At 37.4% G+C, this 25,970-nt stretch overlaps 1 protein-coding gene across 5 annotated transcripts in view; it reads left to right on the forward strand.

The window, feature by feature from the left end:
* The window catches only part of EXOC6B (exocyst complex component 6B), a 721,589-nt gene that overhangs the window by 394,475 nt on the left and 301,144 nt on the right, over positions 1-25,970 (forward strand). For all 5 annotated transcript variants that reach the window (XM_055539668.1, XM_055539673.1, XM_055539671.1 and 2 more), the window contains 5 exons: positions 10,831-10,902; positions 11,579-11,676; positions 13,145-13,250; positions 14,299-14,408; positions 24,146-24,257. In XM_055539668.1, coding sequence (XP_055395643.1) covers positions 10,831-10,902; positions 11,579-11,676; positions 13,145-13,250; positions 14,299-14,408; positions 24,146-24,257 — 498 coding nt within the window. The remainder of the gene's footprint in view (positions 1-10,830; positions 10,903-11,578; positions 11,677-13,144; positions 13,251-14,298; positions 14,409-24,145; positions 24,258-25,970) is intronic.

Genomic DNA, 25,970 nt, shown 5'->3' on the forward strand with positions numbered 1-25,970 from the left:
ACCAGGCTCCCCCGTCCCTGGGATTCTCCAGGCAAGAACACTGGGGTGGGTTGCCATTTCCTTCTCCAATGCGTGAAAGTGAAGTCGCTCAGTCGTGTCCGACTCTTAGCGACCCCATGGACTGCAGCCTACCAGGCTCCTCCATCCATGGGATTTTCCAGGCAAAGTACAATGGAATCTAGGAACACTCTAAATTCAGTAAACAAATGTCATGAGCAGGAATGAGGCTGGGAGAAATCTTGGTGGAAATAATTTAGAGATCTGCCTTATATGCAGAATACATCCTGCAAAATGCTGAGCTGGATGAATCACAAGCTGGAATCAAGACTGCTTGGAGAAGTAGCAGGAATCTCATATATCCAGATGATACCACTCCAGTGATAGAAAGTGAAGAGGAACTAAAGAGCATCCTGATGAAGGTGAAAGAAAAGAGTGCAAAAGCTGGCTTAAAATTCAACATTCAAAAAACTAAGATCAGGGCATCCGGTCCCATCACTTCATGGCAAATGATGGGGAAACGAAGGAAACAGTGGCAGATTTCATTTTCTTGGGCTCCAAAATCACTGCGGTTGGTGACTGTAGCCATGAAATTAAAAGGTGCTTGTTCCTTGGAAGAAAAGCTATGACAAACCTAGCTGCTGCTGCTGCTACTAAGTCGCTTCAGTTGTGTCCAACTATGTGCGACCCCATAGGGCGCAGCCCACCCGGCTCCCCTGTCCCTGGAATTCTCCAGGCAAGAACACTGGAGTTGGTTGCCATTTCCTTCTCCAATGCGTGAAAGTGAAGTCGGTCAGTCGTGTCTGACTCTTAGTGACCCCATGGACTGCAGCCTACCAGGCTCCTCCATCCATGGAGATTTTCCAGGCATGAGTACTGGAGTGGGGTGCCATTGCCTGCTCCGTGACAAACCTGTATTAAAAAGCAGAGACATTACTTTGCTGACAAAGGTCCATATAGTAAGCGCTATGGTTTTTCCGGTAGTCACACAGGGATGTGAGAGTTGGACCATAAAGAAGGCTGAGCACCAAAGAATTGATGCTTTTGAAATGTGGTTCTGGAGATAACTCTTGAAAGTCCCTTGGACAGCAAGGAGATCAAACCAGTCAATCCTAAAGGAAATCAACCTTGACTGTTCTTTGGAAGGACTGATGCTGAAGCACCAATGTTTGGGCCACCTGATGTGAAGAGCTGACTCATTTGAAAAGACCCTGATGCTGGGGAAGACTGAGGGCAGGAGGAGAAGGGGGTGATAGAGGATGAGATGGTTGTATCCATCATCACCTAAATGGACATGAGTTTGAGCAAACTTTGGGAGATAGTGAAGGACAGGGAAGCTTGAAGTGCTGCAGTCCATGGGCTCACAAAGAGTTGGACAAGACTGAGCGAGTGAAAAAAAAAAAAAAAAAAAAGACTGAGCGAGTGAACAACAACATTTACATGATATAGAAGACATTAATAATTAAAATGAATAGCTATTCTTTAGCAAAAACAAGTAATTCATGGACTAGGAGAAAAATTTATGAAATAACAATCATTTCTCATTTTAGGAATATAGGAGGCTAGATTATTCATAGCAACTGTTCAGCTTGAAACAACTAAAAGTACTGTAATATGTAATATGCATCATATAAGACATTAAGTCTCAGAGTGCTTAGTAAGGTTATTAAGGAATTAATCAGGCCAAATCCAGGGGAAATTGAGAGTCCAGAAGTTCAGAGTGATACGCTGAAATACGTAAGCTGCCTTTCCCTTGAGGTTGCTTGTTAGTCCAATTTGTACTCAGATTTTATAGTCTCTTGGGCCTACCTGAGATGAAGAGTCTAGTATGGTGCCCTCCCCACATTAAGCTGGAGAAAACTATTCCTTTCAGGTTAAGAATGTATCTGAAGTAAGTGATAAGCAGTCACAGTTCTTCCCTCAAAAAGATCTTCAGGTTTGGGGAGTTTTATCTTCAATTGTTATCTTATATAAATTCTTGGAGAACAGAAAAGGAAGATACTCACTAACTCATCTTATGAGTTATATGAGGTGTGAGTAATCTTGATAATGAAGCCAGAGAAGGATAGCATAACTCATAAGCCCATAAATATACAGGCTTATTCATAAATATAGTTGTATTTAGTAAAGATAGAAATATAAATAAAAAATAAACCTTTGAAAGGAAAAAGCAAAATTGTCATTTTTGCTGATGATATATTTTAGTATATTGAAAATCCAAAGAAATTTACAGAAAAATTATTACAATAAATGGAAGAGGTTAGCATATTCTCTGTTGCAAAATTAATTGTCTCTTTATATCCAGGAATAAAATTTGAAAAATTAAAAATTTTAAAAGATAAAAATGGATACAATAACATACATTAAAAGTAGTAGAAATATACCTAACATAATATGTCAAGACCTAAATGGAGAAAATTCAAAAATATTTTTGAGAGATGGAAAGGAATTAAAGAAGACCTAAATAAAACTGAGAGTAATAGCATGTTCAGTGATTGGAAGAGTTTTTGTAGATATCTACTGTCTTAAAATTTATCTATAAATTTAATTCAATGCTAATTAAAATCTCCATAATCTTATTTTTGGAAAGATGAGTACCTTTGCAATTAGATTCATAATATTTTTAAGCCAGTACACAAGCAAAGAATAGCTAAGAGACTCCTTAAGACTGAAGGCAGGTGGTTTTTCTCTACCAAATATGAAGACTCAATTTAAAAATCTTACTAAATCAATACCAGACACTCTGGTACTGTCATTGGATAGATAGAACAGAATATAGTCCTCAAAAAAATATTTGATATTTATCAAAGACTGTTTCTGGTCAGTGGGTAGAGAACAGACTTTTAAATGAATAGTACTAGAACAATTGATTATCAGTATGGGGGAACTGGAGAAGGAAATGGCAACCCACTCCAGTATTCTTGCCTGGAGAATCCCAGGGACAGAGGAGCCTAGTGGGCTGCCATCTATGGGGTCGCACAGAGTCGGACACGACTGAAGTGACTTAGCAGCAGCAGCAGCATGGGGGAAATAATTATACCAAAAAAAGTTTCAGGTTGATAAAATACCAAAATGTGAAATGTAAGACCATAAATTCTCTACAAGATAGTGTAAGATAATATCTTTGTGGTTTAGGATATGGAAGAAATTCCTAACTAAAATACAAAAGAGACACTAACCATAAAGATTCATACATTAAGCTACATTAAAAGTAAGAAAAAAACAAAAAAATTAAAGATAGTAGATAAAATAAGATATGATGAGAAATGATATCTTCAACAGAATATCAGCAAAGAACTAACATAAAATATATAAAAATTTTCACTATACATCATCACAATAGAGACAAACATCTCAGTAGAAATAACAAGCAAAAGATTTACAGTTATTTCATTAAGGAAGAAATTCACTTGGCTGAGAAACATGTGCTCAACTTCAGTGCATCGGTGAAAGGCAGATAAAAACAAAATGAAATAGCATGTAAAAATTAGTAATACAACTGTTGATAAAGATATGAATCATTCAGAACTCTTATATACTACTAAGGGAATAAGTTTAAATTGATAAAACCCTTTGAAAAAAATAGCATTATCTTCTAATCAACCATCCACATTAACCACAAATTCTTTTACTAACTATATTCCCTTGAAAAACTTGCCCTAATGCACCATAGTACACATGCAAGAATATTCATTCCAGCATTGTTCAGTTTTCAAAATTAGAAATGACTTAAATGTCCATGGTTGGATAGCATCAGCGACTCAATGGACATGAGTTCAGGTGAGCTCTGGGAGATGGTGAAGGACAGGGAAACCTGGTGTGCTGCAGTCCATGCGGTTGCCAAGAGTCGGACACCACTGAGCATCTGGACAACAAAATGTCCATTGGTAATAAAATGAACAATCTGAGTTAAACTCATAGCATGAAATATTATACAGCATGAAAATGCCCACCCTGCAGCCATATACAGTAGCATAGATGAATTTCACAAGTATAATGTTGAATTAAAAAAGCAGGTCAGAAAATTATACATACAGATTTTTATCCATTTACATAATGTTGAAAAAATATTGAGTAAGGCTAAATATTTAGATGGTTACAAAACAATGAAATTAAGAGAATGAACTGACAAGCCACAGATCAGGAGAAAATCTTTGCAAAACACATACCTGATAAAGGCCTGGTACTGAAAACATATACAGAACTCTTAACACTCAGCAGTAAGAAAACAACCCAATTAAAAAGTGGACAAAAGTTCACCACAGAAAATACTCAAAGATCAAGAAAGCATGTAAAAAGATGCTTAACAACATATGTCATCAGTTCAGTTCAGTTCAGTCGCTCAGTTGTGTCCGACTCTTTGTGACCCCGTGAACCACGGCACACCAGGCCTCCCTGTCCATCACCAACTCCTGGAGTTTACCCAAACTCATGTCCATCGAGTCGGTGATGCCATCCAACCATCTCATTCTCTGTTGTCCCCTTCTCCTCCTGCCCTCCATCTTTCCCAGCATCAGGGTTTTTTCAAATGAGTCAGCTCTTCGCATCAGGTGGCCAAAGTATTGGAGTTTCAGCTTCAACATCAGTCCTTCCAATGAACACCCAGGACTGGTCTCCTTTAGGATGGACAGGTTGGACCTCCTTGCAGTCCAAGGGACTCTCAAGAGTCTTCTGCAACAACACAGTTCAAAAGCATCAATTCTTCTGTGCTCAGCTTCCTTTATAGTCCAACTCTCACATCCATACATGACTACTGGAAAAACCATAGCCTTGACTAGATGGATCTTTGTTGGCAAAGTAATGTCTTTGCTTTTTAATATGCTGTTTTGTTTGGTCATAACTTTCCTTCTAAGGAGTATGCATCTTTTAATTTCATGGCTGCAGTCACCATCTGCAGTGATTTTGGAGCCCTCAAAAATAAAGGCTGACACTGTTTCCACTGTTTCCCCATCTGTTTGCCATGAAGTGATGGGACCGGATCCCATGATCTTCATTTTCTGAATGTTGAGCTTTAAGCCAACTTTTTCACTCTCCTCTTTCACTTTCCTCAAGAGGCTCTTTAGTTCTTCTTCACTTTCTGCCATAAGGGTGGTGTCATCTGCATATCTGAGGTTATTGATATTGCTCCTAGCAATCTTGATTCCAGCTTGTGCTTCCTCCAGCCCAGCGTTTCTCATGATGTACTCTGCATAGAAGTTAAATAAGCAGGGTGACAATATACAGCCTTGACGTACTCCTTTCCTGATTTGGAACCCATCTGTTGTTCCATGTCCAGTTCTAACTGTTGCTTCCTGATGTGCATACAGATTTCTCAGGAGGCAGGTCAGCTGGCCTGGTATTCCCATCTCCTTCAGAATTTTCCACAGTTTATTGTGATCCACACAGTCCGAGGCTTTGGCATAGTCAATAAAGCAGAAATAGATGTTTTTCTGGAACTCTCTTGCTTTTTCGATGATCAGCGAATGTTGGCAATTTGATATCTGGTTCCTCTGCCTTTTCTAAATTCAGCTTGAACATCTAGAAGTTCATGGTTCATGTATCGGGGAAGCCTGGCTTGGAGAATTTTGAGCATTACTTTACTGGTGTGTGAGATGAATGCAATTGTGCAGTAGTTTGAGCATTCTTTGGCATTGCCTTTCTTTGGGATTGGAATGAAAACTGACCTTTTCCAGTTCTGTGGCCACTGCTGAGTTTTCAAAATTTGCTGGCATATTGAGTGCAGCACTTTGACATCATCATGTTTTAGAATTTGAAATAGCTCAACTGGAATTCCATCACCTGTACTAGCTTTGTTCGTAGTGATGCTTTCTAAGGCCCACTTGACTTCACATTCCAGGATGTCTAGCTCTAGGTCAGTGATCACACCATTGTGATTATCTGGGTTGTGAATATCTTTTTTGTGCAGTTTTCTGTGTATTCTTGCCACCTCTTCTTAATATCTTCTGCTTCCGTTAGGTCCATACCATTTCTGTCCTTTATTGAGCCCATCTTTGCATGAAATGTTCCCTTGGTATCTCTAATTTTCTTGAAGAGATCTCTAGTCTTTCCCATTCTATTATTTTCCTCCATTTTCTTTGCACTGATCACTGAGGAAGGCTTTCTTATCTCTCCTTGCTATTCTTTGGAACTCTGCATTCAAATGGGTATATCTTTCCTTCTCTCCTTTGCTCTTCGCTTTTCTTCTTTTCACAGTTATTTATAAGGCCTGCTCACACAGCCATTCTGCTTTTTTGCATTTCTTTTTCTTGGGAATGGTCTTGATCCCTGTCTCCTGTACAATGTCACGGACCTCTGTCCATAGTTCATCAGGCATTCTGTTACCAGATCTAGTTCCTTAAATGTATTTCTCACTTCCACTGTGTAATCATAAGGGATTTGATTTAGGTCATACCTGAATGGTCTAGTGGTTTTCCCCACTTTCAGTTTAAGTCTGAATTTGTCAATAAGGAGTTCATGATCTGAGCCACAGTCAACCCCTGGTCTTGTTTTCACTGACTGTATAGAGCTTCTCCATCTTTGGCTGCAAAGAATATAATCAATCTGATTTCAGTGTTGGCTATATGGTGATATACATGTGTAAAGTCTTCTCTTATTGTGTTGGAAGAAGGTGTTTGCTATGACCAGTGCATTCTGTTGGCAAAACTCTATTGTCATATGTCATCAGGGAATTACAAATTAAAACAGCAGTTAACTACTGCCACATGCCCAGGAGAATGATTATAATGCTGAAAACACCAAATTCTGGAGAGAATGTGGACAACAGGTACTCTCCTTGCTGATGGGAATGGAAAATGGTACAGCCAGCTTAGAAGAGAATTTGGAAGTTCATACAAAATGCAACATAGATATAAGATGCAGCAAGCAGGTATACACTATAGGTATTTGCCAAATGTGTTGAAAATGTATGTTAACACAAAAATCTGCCCACCAGTGTTTATAACAGTGTATTCAAAATAACCAAAACCTGGAAGTAACCAAGATGTCCTTTAATAGGTGAATGGATGAACTCTAGTACATCCTTATAATTGAATATTACTCAATGGTAAACAAAAGAAGTAATCTGTCAACCCACAAAAAGACATGGAGGAAGCTAGGTGCATATTGCTAAGTGAAAGTACCCAAACTGAGAGGGCTACATATTCATACGATTCCAACTATATGATATTCTTGACAGGGCAAAATTAAGGAGGCAATAAAAAGATAAGGGTTGCTAGGATTTGGGAGAGGGCTTGAGGGATAAATAAGTGGAAGACAGGGAATTTCTAGGGCAGGCAGTGAAACTATTCTGTATGATATTATAATGGTGGAATACATCATTATGCTCATGTTAAAACCCATGATTATATAACACAGAGAGGAAACTCTAAGTAAGCTATAGAATTTAGTTAATAATAATAATGTGGATAATGTGTCAGTATTGGTTCACCATCTGTACCAAATGTCACCACACTAAGGGAAAATGTTATAATAAGGGAACCTGTGCATGAATGTCTGTATGAAGGGATATATGGGAACTCTGTACTTTCTGTTCAGATTATCTTTAAATGCAAAACTGCTCTAAAAAATAAGATCTATTAAGCTAAAAAATACAAAGAAAAAAGAATGAAAGAAAGATATGTAACGATTATAATAAATGTCATGATAATGTTTTCCTGAGTGGAAAGGAAAGAAGCTGTTTTCGAGCTTCTGATATGCTGGTGCTGTTCGGTTATGTTTGCCTGGTAAAATTACATATATAGGTTTTATTTATGTATACTATATTCACAGTTATACAAAATGTGAGAAGGAGGAAAAGGAAGGAAGGAAGCCACAGCAGAATAGAAATCAAAGATTAATGTTGTTTTCTTGAGATTTATGACTACCATAATAGAGAAATTTAATTCTAAGATTAAATAGATAAAACTGAATGAATATCATTCTGTGATCAAGAAGACAAAGTCAAATACAGAAGCCCAATATAGAGCAGAGACACAAAGAGATGGAAAATATGAATGCAAAGTTAAGAAACATGGATAATTGCTGTAGGTTTTGGTTGTATTTAGTAGAGATTTAGAAATAAAATATAGTCACAAAGGAGGGACCTTAATAATTAAATGAAAGAGGGAAATTTCCCTGCAGTAGAAAACGACTAGATTATTACAGCTGAAAGGGTGCATCTTTTTGTCAGGCAGAGTAAATGAGGCAGACAGTTTTCTCATGTCTGAAATTGTGTATTTTAGTTTGAGTGCAAAAGAAAGACATTTCCAAACACATGAGGATACAAAGTTTATTTTTCACCCATCCTATCTTACTGATGTCTTACCAAAAATAAAAAAGAAATTCAAAATACGAGATGGGGTGAGAATAAATAAAATGTGTGCAAAAAATGAGACTAAAACTCATAGATAAATCTAAATAACTGATCAGTTGTTTGTAAGTGAAAGTCACTCAGTTGTGTCTGACTTTGCAACCCCATGGACTGTACAGCCCATGGAATTCTCCAGGCCAGAATACTGGAGTGGGTAGCCTTTCCCTTCTCCAGGGGATCTTCCCAACCCAGGGATTGAACCCAAGTCTGCCGCATTGCAGGTGGATTCTTTACCAGCTGAACCACAAGGGAAGCCCCCCAAAATACTGGAGTGGGTAGCCTATTCCTTCTCAGGGGATCTTCCCAATCCAGGAATAGAACCAGGGTCTCCTGCATTGCATGCAGATTCTTTACCAACTGAGCTTTCAGGGAAGCCCATTGTTTGTAAAGTTTAATGCTATTAAGAATTCCTACAAGAGGAGTGGCTTAATGTTTAAAACATTTTTAAAATGACACTACAGATTATTTCAAGTAAACAGTGGACAGAAAGTATCAATTCAGTTCAGTTCAGTCGCTCAGTCGTGTCCGACTCTTTGCGACCCCATGAATTGCAGCACACCAGGCCTCCCTGTCCATCACCAACTCCCGTAGTTCACCCACACTCATGTGCATTGAGTCGGTGATGCCATCCAGCCATCTCATCCTCTGACAGAAAGTAAATATGTTATTAATAACCAGTATAAGATAATTTGAAAAAACTAATCCAATGAAAAACATGAAAGGATACAAAAAAGAAAGAATAAATCATTGAAAATAGAAAACTTAAAATAAGATGGCTAGAATAGGTCCAAATATGTCAATATTCATGAGAAACATCACAGGTAGAAAGTATTATAGTTTGGTTACTAAGAGAGATTTCTGCATTAAGATTATATAGAAAGATTAAAAATGAAGAATGGGGAGCAGAAAGGGCAATATTCTTCAAGAACACTGGATTGAAGTTAAAGATTGTTAAACGGGAGAAGAGAGCAACATTTTGTTTTGATAATACTTTTAACCCATCAAAAAGACCGTAGCCCATTTACTGGAAACAAGCAAGCATCAGATCGGATCAGATCAGATCAGTCGCTCAGTCGTGTCCAACTCTTTGCGACCCCATGAATCGCAGCATGCCAGGCCTCCCTGTCCATCACCAACTCCCGGAGTTCACTCAGACTCACGTCCATCAAGTCAGTGATGCCATCCAACCATCTCACCCTCTGTCGTCCCCTTCTCCTCCTGCCCCCAATCCCTCCCAGCATCAGTCTTTTCCAATGAGTCAACTCTTCGCATGAGGTGCCCAAAGTACTGGCGTTTCAGCTTTAGCATCATTCCTTCCAAAGAAATCCCAGGGCTGGTCTCCTTCAGAATGTACTGGTTGGATCTCCTTGCAGTCCAAGGGACTCTCAAGAGTCTTCTCCAACACCACAGTTCAAAAGCATCAATTCTTCGGCGCTCAGTCTTCTTCACAGTCCAACTCTCACATCCATACATGACCACAGGAAAAACCATAGCCTTGACTAGACGAACGTTTGTTGGCAAAGTAATGTCTCTGCTTTTGAATATGCTATCTAGGTTGGTCATAACTTTCCTTCCAAGGAGTAAGTGTCTTTTAATTCAGTATGTATATAAACAAAAACTGATAGTAGGAGGAGGAGAAACAGAGGCCACACCACTTTGGGAGAATTCAACATGCCTTCTTTAGGAATTGAGGAGTTAAGTAGAGAGCAAGTAATCAAATTATACTTAAGAGAATTTGAATATCAAAAGTCACTGAAAAATAGTGACATAATAACATCTTTGTAAAGAAGATGCCTTCCAAGTCATTTCAGTTTTCAAATTTGTTAAGAGATTATACATTAAATTTGTAAATTTTATTTTCTTCTGTATTATATTTATTTTTTGTGTTCCTTGCATTGTTGTTTCTTTTTGTTGTTTAATTGGACTTACCTGTGATTTGTCTCTCTTAATGATTTTATGTTTAACTTGAGTTTTTGGTTTCATTGATCAAATCTTACATGTCTTCTCTGTGTCATTAATGTCTGCTTTTTATTTTATCAATTTTGTTCTCTCATTCATGGTTTATTTTGGCTTTTTTGGCCTGCTTCATGAGTTGAGTTCTTAGTTTATTATAAGTCTTTTATGTTTTCTAATGTTCACATACATTTTTTAAATAGCATTAGCTGTATTCTATAAGTTTTGATATGAATTTTTTTGTTTTTTTTTACTGTTTGTTTTAAAATAATCTGCAGTATCAGCTTTGATTTCTTCTTTAACCAGACAGTTATTTGGAAGTGTGTTTTTAGATTTCCAAAAGTTAAAAATGTAGGTCATGGATTATTGGAGTCTTTACTCGTTCTCCCCTGACTGTATCTGGTGTTAACATTAAACCAGGAAGGCTTTCCAGAGAACCTGCACCAGGTGAAGCATTATGTAACTGAGTAAATCAAAAGTTAGTTTTGTTTTTAATAAATATGTTTTTCCTCATTGTCTTTTATTTCCTTTAGTCTTACTGCTCTGATCCAAACCTCGTGTTAGATTTGAAGAACCTCATTGTGCTTTTTGCTGACACACTTCAGGTTTGTGGCTCATATTTATGTAATCTTAACCTAGATGAGTGTTTCATCAGCTCTATATCCTTTGATTGTCTATCTAAGCTTGAGTAAGTATCTTAGTTGTGTTTCTTCTTTTCCTAGAGCTAGATAATTTTTCTCTCTTTGTAGCATTTCCTGGTCATCACCTTGTCTATTATAGTCTCAGAATTTGTTCTCATCCCCCCTTTTTTTCCTCAAAGCAAATTGATTAAATGAACTCACTACATTAGTTCTTAAACTATTTTTTTACCTACTATTTTGAATAATGATTATTGATATGAACCACATGTTGTATTCAATAGAATAACATTAGAAGTGGGTAAGATTGGTAGTATTCTCATTTTCTGACCCTACTCTTAAAAGTTGCTAAGAGTTACAGAAGGAGTTATAGGGAAAACTTCATTGACAGTTATATCCAATATATATTAATTTTAATGTTCATCTTTTTATTATTTTCTGACTGGCTCAAATATTTTGGTATATATCTTTTAATTATTGAGGATAAACACTAGATATTAGGTGGGAATGGAAGATTCTTGTATCATGGTTTTATTTAAATTGTTGTCCAAAGAACAAAATTATCTTTCAGTGCCTAATCTGTCTCATGTTGTTTAAAAAACATCACCTTATAAAATGAAACTTTTTTCTTATTTTGTTTCAGGTGTATGGTTTTCCTGTAAATCAGCTTTTTGACATGCTATTAGAAATCAGAGACCAGTATAGTGAAACTTTGCTAAAGAAGTGGTCAGGTATTTTCAGGTGAGAGATTATCTATAGTTGTGTGTGTGTGGGCATGCGTGTTTGTACACTCATCTTTATACATACGGGTTTTCAGGTATAATAGGCAACAAGTGTATGTGGCTTATTTTTTTTTAGGTCTGATTCCAATTATGATTGGGAATTCAATTAAATAGTGATGGTATCCCAAATAAAGTTCCCAAGATATTCAAACTCTGGATATTAGTACCTTCTATGTGAGGAGTCCCCAAATCCCCAGATTTGTTTCATTGAATAAATGGCAAATACCTTGGTTCACACCAACCAGATCACCTTGTGTCATCTTAATTTGATTTTTTATTTTCTCTTTGGGGATCATGCCTAATCTATGTCTCACTTGTAGCATAGTGGCTTTTGAACCCTTTTGAATAATTTAGCTTTTTTGGAACTTTTTTGAAGACTCACTCATGTTATTCCTCATCTTCTTTATTCTCCATACCCAAAGAAGAGATCTATTACAATCTAATATTTGAAGCATATTATTTAAATAGTTATTGTAACATGCATACAACAATAAGAAAATTATTGTATTACATCTCCACTTACAAATATTTCCTTGGACATGTTTTCCTCACACATAACTCGTGTCAACTCACTTGCTGCTTCTTTTAAAGTGATCTTTCTGCTTACTGCAGGACCACTTCCCCAGATCAACTTACTTTGTTTTCAAGTTCTTATAGCTTTAAGGTATTACATTGTCCCATTAATCTTACTCTTCACATTTTATAAACATATAGCTAATAATTATGTAGTGTAACTCATTAGTATATTCATATAAATATTTGTATTTCTAAAAAGTCCTGTTTATTAATGATATAATTTCCTTTAGGGGATATTATCTTTGAAAATTAGTACCATGATATATCCAAGTGCATCTGATCTGAAGCCTTCAGTAAATTTCTTTTTTGATTTTGGTAGTATGGTCTCTGCTCTGGAGAATTCCTAGTCTAGTTAAGGACACAGAACCTTTGGATGAAGAAAAGTCATTCTTAATATAGAGCAGTAGATGAAGTACATGAACATAGTTTGGTAAAATAGAAAATCTAGCCTAGAATGAAAGAAAAGTCTTTATTTTTTTTTTTAAGAAAGCATATAAAACCTCTTTGCCTTTTCCAGAGCTCACATTTTTTTTGTTGTTGTTGCTTCTCATTTGCCTTAAGGCTTCAACATGTTGCCTTGAAATTTTCTGTCTGAGCTATAAATCTCAAATACTATGAGGTCATCTTTATATTTGTGTCTCATTTGTTTTAGAATGCAATTTTCCTTCTGTGTTTTTTTTAAGATGTCCTTACCTAAGACCAAATAGCTGTACTGTAAAAGGAATAGATTAGGGACTAAGAAATGTTTATTCTGAAAGTTATTTGTGATCACTCTACTGATGAACTCACCTGTCTTTCCTTTTTTACTTTATCCCTCCCTCCTTTCCTTTCTTCTTTTATTTTCTTTATAGAAACATACTTGATTCTGACAACTACAGTCCTATCCCAGTAACAAGTGAAGAGATGTATAAAAAGGTGATAGGACAATTCCCATTCCAAGATGCAGAGCTGGAAAAGGTAAGGAACACTAAAGTGAACTTCTCTGATTTGACATCCTCTTAAAGCTTTCTTTGTATCAGTCTCATTAAAGGCATAATTTCTAACTTAATGAATTAGGAATCTAAAACAGTTTCAAAGGATGATTTTTGGGCTTAGAGGAACCGAAGTTCCTGTTTGGGGAATCAATCAGTAAATGGCTTTGGGGTATTGTCACCTCCGAAGTGTTTAGGAGATTTCTGGCAGTGTTTCCTTTTGACTTACACGTTGAAATATTTGCTTTTCTTATACTTTGAGGACATTTTATCCCCAAAATATACAGTAAAATTTACCTTGCTGTATAATTGTATTGGTTTTGACTGTGCTTTGTGGTGTACGTACTACCACAACAATGTTGCAGAACAGTTCCATGATTCCCCCAAATTCCCTCATGCTATACCTTCTTAATCCATTACTCCTCAAGCCCCAGCTTTTGGCAATCACCTATCATTGCTATCCATCTGCTTTTACCTTTTCTAAAAGGCCTTATAAATAGAATTATATAGTGTGTAACCTTTTGAGATTGGCTTCTTTGACTGAAGACAATGCTTTTGAGACTCATCTAAGTTACTCATTCCTTTTTATTGCTGAGTATGTATCAGAATTTGTTTATCAGGTTTTACAGTACGTTAGAATCATTTATTTAATTTAATCTTATTCTTTTTAGTATTAGAAAACTTTCACAAATATGTTTTTAAAATGTAGAGTTGTTAAGAAGGCAGTTCCTGGTGTGCAAGAAAATCTCTTTTGTATTTTAGTTAGTAGGTATTTTCTTTTATTTTTTTTTATTTTTTATTTTTTTAAATTTTATTTTATTTTTAAACTTTACATAACTGTATTAGTTTTGCCAAATATCAAAATGAATCCGCCACAGGTATACATGTGTTCCCCATCCTGAACCCTCCTCCCTTCTCCCTCCCCATTCCATCCCTCTGGGTCGTCCCAGTGCACCAGCCCCAAGCATCCAGTATCGTGCATCGAACCTGGTTGTATGCTCATTTGTAACTTTCATTAATTCTTGCCTTTACAGCAACCATTCCCAAAAAAGTTTCCATTTTCTGAATTTGTGCCAAAAGTTTACAACCAAATTAAAGAATTTATCTATGCCTGTCTGAAGTTTTCAGAAGATCTTCATCTAAGGTATAGTATGAAATAATGGAAGTGCAATAGATACTGAGAGTATGGCTCTATATACATAAATATTCTGGAATACTTTTGATGTTCCCTTCAGTTCCAAGTTTGAAAGTCTTAATATTAGCCTTGTATGGTATGCCACTGCCCTATTTATATGGTCAGGTTATAAAAAGGAAGCTGGAAACTCTTGAATAATTTCTTTTCATATTACTTACTTTATTCTCTACTGTTTTCTTTACAGATTTGCATTTCTAGTGAGAATTCACTAGAAAAGAGTAGTATAATATTCTGGTTTTTACATTATATTGATGAAATGTTAAGGCCAGTAGAGGAGTGGCATGTGAAATTCTTGCTGTGATCTCCTTGCTATCCAAGGGAATCTCAAGAGCCTTCTCCAGCTTCACAGCTTGAAAGCATCAATTCTTCGGCACTAAGCCGTCTTTATGATCCAGTTCTCACATCTGTACATGATACTGGAAAAACCATAGCTTTGAGTATGCGGACCTTTATCAGCAAAATGATGTCTCTGCTTTTTTAATATGCTGTCACATGAGGTTTGTCATAGCTTTCCTTCTTGGCTCTTTGATTCCTTCACTTTCTGCCTTTAGAGTGGTATCATCTTCATATCTGAGGTTGTTGATATTTCTCCTGGTATTTTTGATTCCAGTTTGTGATTCATCCACCCTGGCATTTCGTATGATGTACTTTGCATATAAATTAAATAAGCAGGGTTTTTGTTTTTTTTAATGGTGTGGATGGGGAAACAGTGGAAACAGTGGCTGCCTTTATTTTTCTGGGCTCCAAAATCACTGCAGATGGTAATTGCAGCCATTAAATTAAAAGATGCTTACTCCTTGGAAGGCAAGTTAGGACCAACCTAGACAGCATATTAAAAAGCAGAGACATTACTTTGCCAACAGAGGTCCATCTAGTTAAGGCTATGGTTTTTCCGGTGGTCATGTATGGGTGTGAGAGTTGAACTATAAAGAAAGCTGAGCACAGAAGAATTGATGCTTTTGAACTGTGGTGTTGCAGAAGACTCTTGAGAGTCCCTTGGACTGCAAGGAGATCCAACCAGTCCATCCTAAAGGAAATCAGTCCTGAGTGTTCATTGGAAGGACTGATGTTGAAGCTGAAACTCCAATACTTTGGCCACCTGATGCGAAGAGCTGACTCATTTGAAAAGACCCTGATGCTGGGAAAGATTGAGGGCAGGAGGAGAAAGGGACCACAGAGGATGAGATGGTTGGATGGCATCACTGACTCAATGGACATGTGTCTGGGTGGACTCCGGGAGTTGGTGATGGACTTGGAGGCCTGGCATGCTGTGGTTCATGGGGTCACAAAGAGTCGGACATGACTGAGTGACTTACTGAATAGGTCTCTCATGCTTTCTTTACAGTTTTTCTCTGTGCTCCTCTTTCTGTTTTTAAATGGCCTGTTTTCTAATGCCCTGATTCTTCTGCATTATTTAGCCTGCTGTTGATGCTCTAAGAATTTTTCAGTTCTTTTATTGTATACTTCAGCTCCAGAATTTGAGTTGGGTTTTTTTTTATAGTTTCTATATCTTTATTAAACTTCGCATTTTATTTATGCATTGTATTCCAGATTTCATTTTGTTGTCTCTCTGTGTTCTCTTGCATATTATTGAGCTTAATACGATATTTCAAGTTCTTTTTAGGGCAATTTGTATGTCTCAGTTTCTTTGGGATTCATTAGTGGAACTCATATTTGTTTTCTTTGGTGGTGTCAAGTTGTTTGTCTGATTCTTTTTGGTCCATGTAGCTTTGTATTGGTGACTCTGCCTTTGTGCTTCTCTGGGGACATGGAGATTTGTGTCTCCCCCAGGTCCCAGGGTGGCAGGACTATTCCTGTACCATGCCTGAAGGGGCCTGGAGCCAAATCACAGGTCTGCTTCGGGGTTTCACAATTAGAATGACTGATAGATTGTGGCTCTGCAACTGCACTGAGGAATTCATTGCTCATTGGGGCGCTTCTGGGGTTTCCTTCTGGTGGGTTCCTGGAAAAGTAGGGTTTCTCTTAGATCATAGTTGGAAGTGACTGAAGCCAGATTCCAGAGCCACTTCAAGATCCACAGTGAGACTGAGGTCACTGGGCCTATATCTAGGGGTACATATAGCCATGTCTCCTGTTGGATCCCTGGCAGGTACAACTGCCTCCCATCCATGGGTACAGTGGGCTAAAGCCAGGTTGTGCGGGCACATTAACCTCTGCAGTCAAATTTGAGATTGGCGGCCCTTCCTCCAGGTGCATGGAAGGTTATTGCTCCAGCAGGTCTCTGAGTAGGCAGGAGTGTTCCTGGTCTGTGGCTATGAATATATGGGGTAATGTTACAGGGATTTTTTTAGTATTTGCAGTCAGACAAAGGTTGGAGAACTTGCCTAGATTCATGAATGAGCATGCCTCTGCCCAGTCATAGGCAGGCAAGGTGGGCAGCTAATAGGAGCTGGAGTTGGGTCATGGAACAATTCATTGTACAGCTGGAACTGAGGTTGGGGGACCGATTATCCAAAGCATAGGTTGGCATGACCCTTCCCGGGTTGTTTTCCAACTGGTGATGTTGGCAAGGCCGAATAGGCCATGTCCATAGGCTGTCAAGGGTCAGGGTCTGTTCCTGGGTCTGTAGGTAGGACTATGGTTAGCAGGTGTGCCACATGAGTGAGTTTATGCTTGCCTTCTAAAGCAACCCTCCTTGCTCTTGGATGCTACCAGATTTTTACAGTCTTCTTTCTTCAATCCAGAGTTTCACAAAAGTACTTTTGTCTCTGCTTGCCTGCCAAATTATTGTTGCTGAGAAGGAATATGAATGCAGGACTTCCTGTTCTGCTATTTCTAATGTCATTCCTCTATTTTTAATTGGTCTTACAGAAAATTGCTTGTGTATGTGAAAAATAATGATAGTATCTGATAAAGAAATGTAACTATAAAAGTAAATATATGATAGTAATAGGACAAAGAATATGAGAGAGGAATGTGATTTACTATTTAAGGATTTTACATTATGCATGAAGTAGTATGATCTAGAACAACCACTGAAAAAATGGTCAAAAACATGAAAGAAGTAAAAGTAATAAGCCAATAATGAAAATGAAAAGGAATCATGGAATGAATACTCAATCCAGAAACAACCAACTGAAGAGTTAAATAGGCTGTAGAACAGGTGGAACAAATAGAGATCAACTAAGAAAATGGTACATTTAAATCCAGGTACAATAGTGTTCCATGTATATTTGAATAAAATCTGTATCTTTAGTTGTTGAATGTTGTATTCTCTAAATGACAACTGGATTAAATTTGTTAATATTATTGTACAATTTTTTGTATCCTTTCTTTTTTAGGTCTGCTTTTTCTGTCAATTACTGAGGAGTGTTCAACTGTCCAAATATGATTGTAGATTTGTCTGTTTCTCTTTTGAGATCTCTCAAGTTTGCTTCATTTATTTGAATATATCTTTTAAGTTTATGCACAGTTTGAACTATGATATCTTCTTGTTATATTCATCTTTTTAATTTCATGAAATGTCCTTCTTTGTGTTAAAAATTATAATAGTCTTTTTTAATGCACTTATTTATTTATTTTTTAATATAAATTTATTTATTTTAATTGGAGGCTAATTACTTTACGATATTGTATTGGTTTTACCATAAATCAACATGAATCTGCCACAGGTGTACACGTGTTCCCTATCCTGAACCCCCTCCCACCTCCCTCCCCATCCCATCCCTCTGGGTCATCCCAGTGCATCAGCCCCAAGCATCCTGTATCATGCATCGAACCTGGACTGGCAATTCACTTCACATATGATATTATACCTGTTTTAATGCCATTTTCCCAAATCATCCCCCCACCTCTCCCACAGAGTCCAAAAGACTGTTCTATACATCTGTGTCTCTTTTGCTGTCTCACATACAGGGTTATTGTTACCATCTTTCTAAATTCCATATGTATGTGTTAGTATACTGTATTGGTGTTTTTCTTTCTGGCTTACTTCACTCTATATAATAGGGTCCAGTTTCATCCACCTCATTAGAACTGATTGAAATGTATTCTTTGTAATGGCTGAGTAATACTCCATTGTGTATATGTACCTCAGCTTTCTTATCCATTTGTCTGCTGATGGACATCTAGGTTGCTTCCATGTCCTGGCTATTATAAACAGTGCTGCGATGAACATTGGGGTACACGTGTCTCTTTCCCTTCTGGTTTCCTCAGTGTGTATGCCCAGCAGTGGGATTGCTGGGTCGTATGGCAGTTCTATTTCCAGTTTTTTAAGGAATCTCCACACTGTTCTCCATAGTGGCTGTACTAGTTTGCATTCCCACCAACAGTGTAAGAGTTCTAAAAATTCTGTTGTAGAGTCTCTTTGTCCTTAAGATTCTGAAATTCCAAAGCTTCTATCCAAGGGCTTATCTCCGATTTTAACAGGATTTGAGTTGGGCTGGGTTTCAGCTTTGATTGGTTTTTACTCTCCTTTGGATTGAATTGCAGTAGAACCTTGGACTCTAAACCCTTTGCAAAATGTGCAACATTTCTCTCTGATTTCTAGCACTTCCCACGCCCACCCGCCATTTCTTATGGAACAGAATTTTGTTTTAGGGAAGAATTGTTGGGTTAGTATGTTTATTTTTGTTTAGAGGCTCTTCCAAGATTACAGTCCATAATAGCAGCCCACACTATTAAAGGATTGTGTGGTTTTTTCTTGTTGTTGTTGCTTTTTTTTTTTTCATTCCACCAAAGTCTCTCAGCATATAACTGTTTCACTCTCTCATCTCTGTGTATCTAGATTAGACAACTGGCCTTAGATATGAAAGTGATGGCTGCTTTTTGCTCATCTTTCAAGAGCTTTATCTCAGTGTGCAGTTTAATTCAGTTATGCATCTTTGTGTATATTATACTTCATTAATATTAAAGGAAAATACAACTTTTAGCTTAGACCTAGCTTTCTTCTGCTTTTGAAGGTAATAACAGTGTTTCTTGATCTTTGACATCATATCTAAGAATAGAATTTCTACCAGATCTTCTTAAAGCATAATAGAAATATGTAATATAAGTAGAGATGCTAGGTGGGTGATTACTATCAGAGTCACCAGATTATTTTGGGCCCCTGTGTTCATCACTTTTATAGCAACCTGTACTTATTCATTACTCATACTGTAATTGATATGATATAACTGTGAGTCTAACATATGAAGGCAGGAACCATGAATATTTCTTTGCCATTGTAAATTCAGTATTCCATCAACACAAGTGTAACTTCAATATCTCTTCACCATTGTAATTTCAATACTCCATCAACACATTTTTGTAATGAAGTTTTAAATTCAGTAACATTTTTGGAAAGGGTGGCAATAGGCCAGAGGTTATCATTCAGTAAATATATCCTGTAAGAATATTTTGAAGTATCTTTTTTTCCCCTAACTGAATTTCCTGCCTGGATTCCTTGCAGTCTTATTTATTTTGAATAATTTTCTCTTCTGCATAATAGACAATCTAATTTGTGTACATATTTAGTAATTTAAGATTTTTAATTGACCTATATACTAAGGCTCTGATATTCTGTAGAAAGAGAAATCAATAAGATAAAATTTGTGACCTTTGCTCACAAGCAATAAATTATTGAAAAAAACTGCTTACAAGTCTTTCAGATCAGATCAGTCACTCAGTCGTGTCCGACTCTTTGCGACCCCATGAATCGCAGCATGCCAGGCCTCCCTGTCCATCACCAACTCCCGGAGTTCACTGAGACTCGTGTCCATCGAGTCAGTGATGCCATCCAGCCATTTCATCATCTGTCGTCCCCTTCTGTTCCTGCCCCCAATCCCTCCCAGCATCAGAGTCTTTTCCAATGAGTCAACTCTTCGCATGAGATGGCCAAAGTACTGGAGTTTCAGCTTCAGCATCATTCCTTCCAAAGAAATCCCAGGGCCGATCTCCTTCAGAATATACTGGTTGGATCTCCTTGCAGTCCAAGGGACTCTCAAGAGTCTTCTGCAACACCACAGTTCAAAAGCATCAATTCTTCGGCACTCAGCCTTCTTCACAGTCCAACTCTCACATCCATACATGACCACTGGAAAAACCATAGCCTTGACTAGATGAACCTTTGTGGGCAAAGTAATGTCTCTGCTTTTGAATATGCTATCTAGGTTGGTCATAACTTTCTGTCCAAGGAGTAAGAGTCTTTTAATTTCATGGCTGCAGTCACCATCTGTAGTGATTTTGGAGCCCAGAAAAATAAAGTCTGACACTGTTTCCACTGTTTCCCCATCTATTTCCCATGATGTGGTGGGACCGGATGCCATAATCTTCGTTTTCTGAATGTTGAGCTTTAAGCCAACTTTTTCACTCTCCACTTTCACTTTCATCAAGAGGCTTTTGAGTTCCTCTTCACTTTCTGCCATAAGGGGGGTGTCATCTGCATATCTGAGGTTATTGATATTTCTCCCAGCAATCTTGATTCCAGCTTGTGTTTCTTCCAGTCCAGCATTTCTCATGATGTACTCTGAATATAAGTTAAATAAACAGGGTGACAATATACAGCCTTGACGAACTCCTTTTCCTATTTGGAACCGGTCTGTTGTTCCATGTCCAGTTCTAACTGTTGCTTCCTGACCTGCATACAGATTTCTCAAGAGGCAGATCAGGTGGTCTGGTATTCCCATCTCTTTCAGAATTTTCCACACTTTATTGTGATCCACACAGTCAAAGGCTTTGGCGTAGTCAATAAAGCAGAAATGTTTTTCTGGAACTCTCTTGCTTTTTCCATGATCCAGCGGATGTTGGCAATTTGATCTCTGGTTCCTCTGCCTTTTCTAAAACCAGCTTGAACATCAGGAAGTTCACGGTTCACATATTGCTGAAGCCTGGCGTGGAGAATTTTGAACATTACTTTACTAGCGTGTGAGATGAGTGCAATTGTGCGGTAGTTTGAGCATTCTTTGGCATTGCCTTTCTTTGGGATTGGAATGAAAACTGACCTTTTCCAGTCCTGTGGCCACTGCTGAGTTTTCCACATTTGCTGGCATATTGAGTGCAGCACTTTCACAGCATCATCTTTCAGGATTTGGACTAGCTCAACTGGAATTCCATCACCTCCACTATCTTTGTTCGTAGTGATGCTTTCTAAGGCCCACTTGACTTCACATTCCAGGATGTCTAGTATTATTGCAATACTGACTTTATTTGAAGAAATATTTGTCTCAAAAGGGTATCTTTTATAGAGAGACATCTTGGGTGACACTTTTAGGGGCTTGTGAAAGATACATAGTTCTGGAATTTTGTTTGTTGATTGTAAGATTTATTTTTAGAACTTTGCTTGTAAAGATAGTTTTGGAGTTATTTTCTTTATGTTTAGTTTCCTTTACTGAATAAAAAGTATCATTATTGATCACTTTCGGAATAGTAAGGTTTATAAAACATTTAGGTAGAATTACATTATTGGTTTATTTTCAAAGTCAGGGGAAAAGGGAGTGCCAAGATAGATGTAGGGAATTAAGAAGTACATACTACTGTGATTGGACTAATAAGCTACAAGGATAAGTTATACAGCACAGGGAATATAGCCAATGTTTTATAACTTTAAGTGGAATATAATCTTTATAAATTTTGATTCATTTTGTTGTCTACCTGAAAGTAATAAAATCTTATAAATCAATAATAAAGGAGAGAAATGGTAGAGACCTAGATCAAGAAGCGATGGAGAGAATCCACAGAACTGTACAGAAAAGGTCTTAATGTACTGGATTACTACAATGGTGTGCTCAGTCACCCAGAGCCAGACATTCTGGAGTGCAGAGTCAACTGCTGTTAATAAAGCTAGTGGATGTGACAGAATTCCAGTAGAACTATTCAAAACCCTAAAGGATGATGCCTTCAAAGTGTTGCATTCAATATGCCAGCAAATCTGGAAGACCCAGCAGTGGCCACAGGACTGGAAAAGGTCAATCCTCATCCCAATTCCCAGGAAAGTAGTATTAAAGACTGTGCTAACCATCAGACAGTTGCACTCATCTCCCATGAGGTCATGCTTAAAATCTTGCATGTTAGGTTCAGCATTATGTGAACCAAGAGCTTCCAGATGTCCACTCTGGATTTAGAAAAGGAAGAGGAACCAGAGATCAAATTGCCAACATTCTCTGGGTCATAGAGAAGGTTAGGGAATTCCAGAAAAACATCTACCTCTTTTTTATCGACTATGCTAAAGCCTTTGACTGTGTGAATCATAAAAAACTGTGGAAAGCTCTTAAAGAGATGGGAATACCAGACCATCCTACCTATATCCTGAGAAACCTGTTTGCAGCTCAAGAAGCAACAGTTAGAACCCTATATGGAGCAACTGATTGGTTCAAGATTGAGAAAGGAACACGACAGGGCTGTCTGCTGTCTCCGTCTTTGCTTAACCTATACACTGAGCACATCATGAGAAATGCTGGGCTGGATGAGTTGCAGACTGAAATCTAGGTAGACAGGAGAAACATCAACAACCTCAGATATGCAGATGATACCGCTCTAATGGCAGAAAGCGAAGAGGAACCTCTTGGTGAAGGTGAAGGAGAAGAGTGAAAGAGCCTGCTTAAAACTGAGTATTATAAAACTAAGATCATGGCATCCAGCCCTATACTTCATGGCAAATAGAAGGGGAAAATGTGGAAACAGTGACAGAATTCCTCTTCTTGGGCTCTAAAATCACTGTGGATGGTGACTGCAGCCATGAAATGAGATGATTGTTCCTTGGCAGGAAAGCAATGACAAATCTAGACAACATGTGAAAAACAGACATTGCAGTACCGACAAAAGTCTGTAGAGTCACAGCTGTGGGCTTCCCAGCAGTCTCATACAGCTATGAGAGCTGAACTGTAAGAAAGGCAGAGCACCACAGAATTGATGCCTTCGAACTGTGGTGCTGGAGAAGACTCCTGAAAGTCCCTTGGACAGCAAGGAGATCAAGCCGGTCAATCTTAAGGGAAATCAACCCTGAATTCTTGGAAGGACTGATGCTGAATCTCCAGTATTTTGGTCATCTGATGCTAACAGCCAACTCATTGGAAAAGTCCTTGATGCTGGGAAAGATTCAGGGCAGAAGGAAGATAGGGTGTCAGAGGATGAGGTGGCTGGGTGGAATCACCAATGCAATGGACATGAACTTGGGCGAGCTTTGGGAGATAGTGAGGGTCGGGAAGGCCTGGTGTGTTGCAATCCATGGGGTCACAAAGAGTTGGACATGACTGGGCAACTGAACAACGAGAAGACATAATATGAAAGATGATGACATAGGAGCAGAGATATTTTTCTTTTTTTTAGGAGTCTTTATCAGCTAATTGTGCAGGAAGGCTACAGAGAGATCAGCTTGAAAACTTATGAATATTAACTGTGAAGGAATTTGAATGTGTGGGAGAAATAAAGGTTTCAGGACACAGAATCATGTTAGAGGATTCTCTCATGAGAGGTAGCGTAGTATAGTGTTTAAGTGTTGCAGGCTGTAGATCTAGACTGCCTTATTAAAATCTTTTTTTTTTTTTTTTTTGCTATCTGCTCAATACTAAAATTATTTCACATGGTTATTATGACGGTTGAATTTTTATACATTAAAGTATTTAGAACGTAATTTCTGAAGTACAATAAATATTTCCTGCAGTTATTATTAGTATTATTAAGTACTACTGGAGCCTTGTTTGCAAAATAATTCTCCTACCTATGACTGACTCTTGATACTTCCTTTTTAGCTCAACTGAAGTTGATGACATGATTCGTAAATCAACAAACCTGTTGCTAACTAGGACTCTAAGCAACTCTCTGCAGAATGTCATTAAAAGGAAGAATATTGGACTTACTGAGGTAACTCTGCTCTTATTGGAGGCAGTCAAGGCAATATGTGACTAGATCTCCTAAGCCCTGGGGCTTGTGTGTTAATTAATTACAATTTTCTGTGTGGTCTGTCATGTTCTTCATGGGATCATGGTGAAAGTGCAAAATAAATTCCTTGTATTTTTCATTTGTTGCCTTGGAGAAATCCAGCATTTTTTGGAAAAGTCACTTTTTTCTCTCTCTCTCATTATCTTCACTAATTTAACTGGTTTTCCTTTCTGAGGTTCTTGGGTTAAATTTCTATTATTTGCCATTGATTATATATTTTAAAAATTGTTGATTGGAGAATAGAGTCAATGTCAGGATCCTGTTTAAAATAATGGCACTTTAGTACAACATACAATATGAAATCACATTTTGCCTACATAAGTCACTGATGCCAGGGATATTAACATTCATAGTCATTGGTTAGTGTTAGATTCAGATTTTGTTTTTGAGATACATTAGGAATATGAATAGTAAATTACTCTTAATTAGCATGTAACTGGGAATTTAGGATTGAGGAAATGTGAGAGAAAGGCAGTTGTCTCATTTCTGTGGAAGCTTACACAATCTCACAAAGGATGAAGGGATATTGTACATATGTTGAGAACAGTATCTTTGCAAACTGAATATCTGATGCATTGTCTTAAGTCCTAAAATTTAGAAAGATGTGAAATTGCCTTTTCTTAGAAACCCAGGTTTGTGTAGGAGCCTCAACCTGCCATTTTATGGAAATCATAGTGCCAAAAATGAGAGATGGGAGGAATTTTCTTCACAAGCAAAGGGAAAGGCTGTTGGCCATCTGCTTTACCTATGTAGATGGTGTAGTTTCAAATTCAGTTGGTCTAGAAAATTGACATTTTTAGGTATATGTTACCAAGGATGAACATCAGAAAGTAATTAACGATACTGACCCATAGGTAAATATAGCTGGAAGCCAGGTGAACATCTATTGTTACTTCTGATTTTGGAGTGATTGTTTCTTTCCCTGTGTTAATATTTTAAAATACTGTATTATAATATATAAATAGTGTATTACAAAATGGGACATTGGCAGTGATTGAATTCTATCTACTTATAACCAACTTATTTTTATAGTTTAAAGTCACATTTGACATTATTAGACAGTCCCTTCACTTTGCAGTGCTTTGTTTCTGTTGCCTGATCTAGAAGTGTTAGTTATTCTCATTATGTGTCTGAGGATAGGCTAACTTCTTTTGTAATCAGGAACGCTACAAAAAACCAAGTTCGACTGAAAATTTGGCAGTCCTTCTATTTTGTAGACTATTCTGTTCTCCTTTTCTGAATCCCAAGTAAGACAAGAAATTTATTTATTTTATGAACTACTTCTGCATTAACGCTCTTGATATAATTCTGCTTCTTGCCATTTGATTTAGCAGTCTCTTAAAAGCCGTTTTATTTAATTATTTAATTTTTATTGAAGTTTAGTTGATTTATACTACTGTGTTAGTTTCATGTATTAAAAAAAAAAAAGAAATCCATTTTAAACAAGTAGCATAGCAGGAATGTGGTGTGGTAGAAAGAGCTTTGGCCACAGAAGACTCTGGATTTAGTTATGACTATGCCATTGATTTACTGTAGTGTCTTAAAAGAAGACCTAACTCCTTAGCTCTTCAGTTTTTCTAACTCCATTGTTCTTTTCAAGGGTACTGTACAGATCAACTAACAACAGGAAGAAGC

Source organism: Bubalus kerabau, chromosome 11 (assembly GCF_029407905.1).
Source record: "Bubalus kerabau isolate K-KA32 ecotype Philippines breed swamp buffalo chromosome 11, PCC_UOA_SB_1v2, whole genome shotgun sequence".
Taxonomy (NCBI): domain Eukaryota; kingdom Metazoa; phylum Chordata; class Mammalia; order Artiodactyla; family Bovidae; genus Bubalus; species Bubalus kerabau.